Source organism: Suillus discolor (assembly GCF_016758755.1).
Source record: "Suillus discolor strain FC423 chromosome Unknown F5147scaffold_23, whole genome shotgun sequence".
Classification (NCBI taxonomy): domain Eukaryota; kingdom Fungi; phylum Basidiomycota; class Agaricomycetes; order Boletales; family Suillaceae; genus Suillus; species Suillus discolor.
In genome coordinates this window covers 387,511-394,291 of record NW_024541270.1, presented here as the reverse complement: position 1 = coordinate 394,291, position 6,781 = coordinate 387,511, and the positions used below count along the sequence as shown (strand labels likewise).

The window sequence follows — 6,781 nt, the reverse complement described above, 5'->3', positions numbered from 1 at the left end:
CTGGGACCACGCCTCATCCTTAGCGTTCAACAATATCACGCTAAACTCGTGGCCGAATCCGACACAGAAACTAGCATGAATTTGATCGTCTTCCAGGAGTGCGCACATGTACCAACTAGCAGTACTGTGTAGGAAATGGTTGCTGAGTGTTCGAGACATTTGGTCGAGGATCCATTGTAATATTTATTCTACTTATGGTGTTTCAAAGTATATTTAGGATGAGGTTTATGTAGACAAACCCCATTTCTTGTTGTACTACTACTTGAAGTCGATGAACCGCGCGCCCACATTGGCACCAAATGGCAAGCTGAAAAGCATGGCAATGAACACTGCCATCGTGGGCATACTACAGCAACCGCCGACTGCTGATGGTAGAGACAGTGTATCGATGTCCTGGGCACCACTAATTGATTGGCAGTCGATCATCTGACTGAACCAACCCATCGCTGACCACTGTCAGATAGGTCATGTCTTCAACAGCAACGTCTGGCTTCAAGCATGATTCAATGATATGGAGTATGATAGTTTTAGAAGGCTTATGGCTCGAGTATATAACTCTATCACGGATGCGCATGGCAAGGAAATATGATGAGCTGAGCGGGGAGTCAAGCACACCCGACAAAGCATCACTAATGCACCAGTTGTCTAAGAACAAAAAATGTGTGCAATCATTTGAAGAGTCAAAGATGGTTAATCTTGCCAGTGCGTTGATGGTCTAGTGCTGCCGTGGTCCGGTTCGGTCCGGTTCAGAGGGTCCTTGACGAGAACCAAGAACCAAACCATGGTTCGGTTCTTTAAAATTGTCGAACCCAGAACCAGACCATTGAGAACCGTTGTAGAGACTTGCGCCTCTCAATGCGAATATACGGCCCTATTACCCACATAATTCCCTACACGTTCCAGCTCTTATCCGAAGGATCAGTCATACGCGCTCTCACGCGCGCGCCCTACGTACGCGCCTCGTTCGCGCGCCTTACACGCACTCGCGCCTTTCGCGCGCACTCGTGCGCCTCCCCTTAGGCCTTGGTACCCTTGTCCGTCCGTCCGTCCTATGTCCTCGCTGATTTACTGGTGCGTTATTCTTATCCCTTTCACTGAATTGACGTACCTTCGGTCCGATCTCCGCGCTTACATACAGAAAGTCTATCATAGGCTTTAGAATATATTTAGAGTTGATATGGTTACTCGGTTCGGTACCACGCTCGGAAGCGCGCCGCATAGCGTAATCTCCCTTCTTAAATAGAGGGAAAGTTCCTTTAACTTACTTCCTTCCCTTCTCCCTTATCTGAGTATACTGCAAATTGTATAAGTGCACCTTAGTACTTGAAATCCGATTATACTTCACTATTCTACCATCGCTCGCGCATCTGTTATACTTGAACACTCTCCCCCGTCGCTCAAAAGCACGCTTCCGTATACGTGCGCGCCCCTCGCATCTTTCGCTTGCTCGCGCCCTTCGCGCGCCTTCGCATTTGCTTACTCGCGCCTACGCGCGCGTTATCTTCTCGCGCCTTCACGCGCCTGTTACCACCCATCTAGTTGGCGAAGACTCCCTCCATTACATTAAAGAGGAACTTCTCTCAGTAGCTGTCCTTTGGGTCGAGTCGTATTCTCGTATCCCGGTCTTACTGTAGAACCCCCGTTAGCTTTAGCGTTTCACCTATAGTCAAGATTCCTCACCTTCACCGTTCTCAATGGTCCGGTCCGGTTCTTGTCTGGTCTGAATGCGAACCGAACCGAAAATTTTTCAAGCAATGGAAAAAACATTCACAAGACATCTACATGACATTGGGTAGCTAGTCTAACTGCATACCAACTGCATACCCTTCTGCCTCTACTGCTGCTGACACATGTCCATTCTTATAGGCTGCCTTCATCAATTGTAGCACGGAGAAAGTGGATGATGCGAGTGCGTTGCGGCGCAGAGTTGATGTGATGCCCGCGCTGGAGAAAGTGCGTTCAGAGGGAACGGAACTGCCTTGAATGGGCAGGTAATCACACGCAACACAAGCTAGTGTTGGGTACTGCAGTGAATGTAACTAATCAAGAATGTAAGCGGGGAACAATGAATTTGAGGGCTGACTTACACCCCACCATGCCACAACATCATCAGTCTCCTCCAATGGTGAAGTAAGGTATGCAGAGAGCTCTTGATGAGGATCGCGCGTGCGATGGTCTGTAGCTTAACGTTCCATGATAGCGTCGCGCATCCAGGAAGCACCATAACAAATCGAAGCTGTCGTTGTTGATGACGTGGCCTCTGGCTCCTTGGGATGTGGTCCTGGGGCTGGAGGCGTTTGATAATATTTGTCAAACTAAGAATACATCTGGAGTTAGAGACTGGTAGGGTACTTAAGTTTGAATAGTACTCACCACTGCCTCAAGATGAGCCCTCCCATTTGCGACCTTCATCACAGTCCATCGCTGTTCAACGTATGCTAACTTATAGTTAGGGTCAAGAACTGTAACAAAATGAGACATGGACTTAAGCAAAAAAAAAAAAGATACTCACCTAGACAGATAAAGTAGACGTCTGAGTCACTAGCTTTCTGGTAGTACTTCTCGACGTTCTTGAGACCCTTCGTAATGGCGTCCGCGATGATTGCATATTCTGGATTTCCGGCCATTGCCCCCCATGTGCTAGCGAGACACTCTAGCGTGGGTATGGTCTGCCAGGCTGTTGGGTATGCGACCGAAGAGAACGATTGCTGTGCAGTCGCAGGTTCCTATAACAATAAGTAAATAAAATAAAAATGAATATACAAATAAATACCTTGAGGACATCATGCACTAGCCGTAGCTTTCTCCAGTCAGCTCAATCAAGCTTGAAGTCGCTATATGCCTTGTTGCGCAACTTTGGGACTTCGTGGCTTTCGTCGGCAAGCAGAGTAAAGCGGTTGACAGCCTGAAAGATGTTAGATACTAAACCAGTGATTGTATGTCTGACTTACCAGGCGAAGGGACAAGAAGCGCTCGAGGCACTTGAATAAGGACGCCCAGCGCGTTCTCACCCATGACAAAATCTCACGAACAGCAACACCTTCTTCCTCACATGATTTTTTGAAAAATGCTTGAGCTTGTGGTGATTTGCGGATCTAATTATTGATTGCGTCAATGAGAACTCGAAGACAAAAAAAGAGGACTTTACCTGTTCAATGAGTGCCAGCGCTTTTCCAACAGCATTGCCGACATCGAAACCGTCCTCCACAATAGCATCAGGGTCGTGTTCCAATGCCGCAAGTTGTGCAGTCAAGCTAGTGATGTCAGTTTCCTCATCATGATCAATAGCATGACGAATCTTGCATAGTAATGTGGCCTGTGGGGTGGGTGCGACTCCATCAACAAAATGTCGCGCCGCAAGATTCAAGATGTGCTCTTGACAGCGGATGCGGCGGGGACCTGGAAGCCAGTGGGTCCCGTCCTCGTCTATGGCCTTTGCGACTTCATTCATAGCGGTATCATTATTTGAGGCATTGTCCGACGTCATCCATCCAACCTATGCAATCGAAGTCAATCCACAGCTGAAGCCAGACTCTGGAAAACATACCTTGTTGCGAATATTATACCTGTCTATTGTCCTAACGAGTATATTGCTGATATTGAGGCCGCTGTGGTTGCCTTCGATCCGCATGAAATCAAGTTGCTCATTTCTCAGCTCCCACTGCAGCGGTTTGCCGGCAGGGCTCCAAATATAATGACCAGTGACCGAAAAAAATGGTTTGCCGATTATCGATGTCCATGAGTCGAATGTCATGGACACCGCACTGTCAATATGCTAATGAAATATTTTAAGACTGATGCCATAATATAAGTAGGTCAAGACTCACCGCTAGATGCTCCTTGATGTTTTCAACCACGGTCATTGCTCGAGACTTGATAGTTTCCGTTAACTTGGTGCGATGCGGAATGTCCTTTTCAGTCAGGGTGGGACGCGCATACTGTAATAAACGCCAAAACGCTGGCTTGTCAATTAATTGTATTGCCTGGTGTGATGTAAATAAATTGATGCAAATATATATATAAACGTACGTCGTCTTCCGTCACGATAAGTTCCATGATATATTCAAGGAAGCCTTCCTTGGTGAACGCAGGTGGTTTGCAAACAAGCTTGCCGTCGAGAGTTGTTTGCGATTGTGTCATGATGTCGTCTTCTCCAGGTGGGATCGCACGAGAGTGCATTGTGATGCCTGCGGCCTCACAACGCTCCTTGTAGACCTGAAAATGCGACTTCTTGTGGCGGATAATATGTGTGCAAAGTGTCGAAGTACCTCCACGAAAGGTGTGCTTCTGCACTGGTTCACCAGCGGACCTTGTTTGAAAGTTATTAAACAATATATCAAAAACAATATGGACCACTTACTTGCATAGTGTACACACCCACCCATCAGGTAAATGGGTAAATATAGTCCTAACGTCCGCTGTGCGTTCGCTTTTTGAAAGCTAAATACAGGTGTTAGTCGAGACTCAAGGAAGACAATAAACGAGTACATACAGTCGAAGCGGTGCACCTGTTCTCAGATTTAGATTCATCAACTTCATCGTCGTCCTCTGGTTGGGGGATCAGCTCGTCAGCAGACGACTCTCCCAGATCAGGTGTAGAGGGTATGTCTTCATCTTCGGAGTCAAGAGGGGATAAGATTCACATGGCAGTTTTCTTGGGGGCTGGATGATCCATAGCACTAGATAAAGCACGTTTCCTTCGGTTAGTTGACGAAGACAGACCGCAGGCATTGTCAGCATCGCGAATACGAGCCGATGGTTTTGAGGGCCGGCCAGAGCGCCTAGATCCAGCTGCAACTGTTGCTGGGGTGCATCCAGCCTTGAGCAGAACGGAGAAGGCGTCCTTTGCGGATGTAGTGGAAGAGGATGGCTGGGCAGAAGATGCGACCTGGGGCAATGGTACTTTATCGTCAGGATCATTAAAAAAGGTAATTTCAGAAGCATCCTTGAGGGTGCCGTCAGCGTTCAGAGCACAGCAGTCTTCAGACATCGTCAGGCAAATAACTCACAGTTTTTTGGTCGGCACCCCGTTTTATGCATGGCACATAGCCTAACACCACAGAGCGACAATATCCAAGGAGATCTGTTAGAGTTGAGAACCGGTGGAGGATCATGACTATCCAGGAAGCATATAGACTGGAACAAGTAGATATCTGTGATATAGGTAAACATATGTCAGAGTCTTGAGAATAAATTGATTAGTACTTACCTTCAAAAAGGCTAACAGTAGCCTGATTAACAAATAATGCAAATCTCGAAGACGGTGTTTTGATGTCGACATGGACACCGATGTCGTCGTGGTTGGTGTCAAAGTCGAGGGAATTCGAAGGTCAAGGAACGGTTCGGGAAGGTTCGGGAAAGTCGAACCAGAACCGGACCACTAGTGAAGGTCCAGAACCCAGAACCGCTTTCCGGACCGGTTCTGGCTGGTGAGGGAACCATGGACCAAACCACAGAGAACCGGACCAAAAGTCTGGTTCGAACCGTGGTTCTGGACCGGACCGCGGCAGCACTATGATGGTCTAGACCTGGTCTCGAGACACATGTGAATGATGAATGCAACACTAGTGGGGCAGTGACAGACCAAAAGACGACACTATTGGACCATCATTAAAATATTAATGTCCCATGTAGACTCATTTTACGTAAGGATTAATTACAGCAGAGAATGGGCTTGGGTTTGATTGTGCAGATGGCATAAGTAGAAATTTTCAAGGTGATGGCGCAGGCGGGCCGTGGCATTGCTGTAGACATTGTAAAGGAAAAAAAAGACACTCTAAATCAGATCTTACGCATACGATCAATAGACTATCAAATTGGAAATAGAGTTGGGGCTATGCCAGAACGTGCAGAGTCAGTGGATTTGAATTTGATGGAGGCTGGGTTAAAGAGAGGATTGTATTGATTTGGATGAGTGGTATTGTAATCTTGATATTGAGACTGGGTACCAGTTAGAGAGCATTCTGGATGCATGTACCCACGTGGAGGAGGGGCAAATTAATGAGCTTATCACCACAGTTTGAATGGCCCTAGAGTAATCGGAGGAAGAGTCAAGCTTAGACCGGCCCTGGAGTCGCGTGAGAAGCCGATTTCCAATTCGGGTATCATTCCTGTGTACTCCAACCAATCAGTGCAAGGGCCTCCCTTGAAATTTTGAAAGCTTGAAGCTTGAGCATGCTTAGACAAACGTCCGAATCACCATCATGCCCATCTTGACGATACAAGTGTGCATGTGGTTATGATTAGAATAGAGATGAGATGCAGAGTAGAATATTTCTTATAAAGACTGGATTTTATTGTAATACTATCAAACGGTTAACTCCGAGTCCGATCCGAAAGTCTGTGCTTCGGTCTTGATTCTTTTCCGTGCTACATTGACAAATATTGTCCGCTCCGGCTATTCTCGGATATCCTACTTGTGTCATGCCTTCTTGTCCTAGTAGTCCTAGTCAGCTTCTACTCCTGTGCATGTCCATCTGACCCCAACAACTTGAAGCGCTGAATGCTGGTATATAGCATGAACGCTAGACCATCATACACTCTTATAACATCTCTCATCCTCCAATATGACCCTAGTCTCAAATAATCCCAGTTGGTGGCCCTCCATCATTTTCACTATTTCGTACAACTATTGGACGGGTTTGCCATATCAGTTGGTTATGTCTTGATTTGATAGTATTGACTTGTAGCTTCACAGTTGCCGCAGGTCTCGTGGTGGTATACGATTGGGGTGAGCAGCCAGTGTCCTGAAATTGCTGATATTCTCATAACATTCCCAGTA

The 6,781-nt window shown here is 46.8% G+C and overlaps 1 protein-coding gene across 1 annotated transcript; it reads right to left on the bottom strand.

Moving 5' to 3' along the window:
* Nucleotides 1–1,535, bottom strand: F5147DRAFT_760630 (uncharacterized protein; the record flags this gene model as incomplete). Its single annotated transcript, XM_041440486.1, has 6 exons — nt 1–393; nt 452–645; nt 984–1,060; nt 1,133–1,143; nt 1,266–1,294; nt 1,481–1,535. 6 exons carry the CDS (start codon nt 1,533–1,535, stop codon nt 259–261), a joined length of 501 nt encoding a protein of 166 aa, XP_041293642.1. The 3' UTR covers nt 1–258.
* Between the last annotated feature and the right edge of the window lie 5,246 nt (nt 1,536–6,781).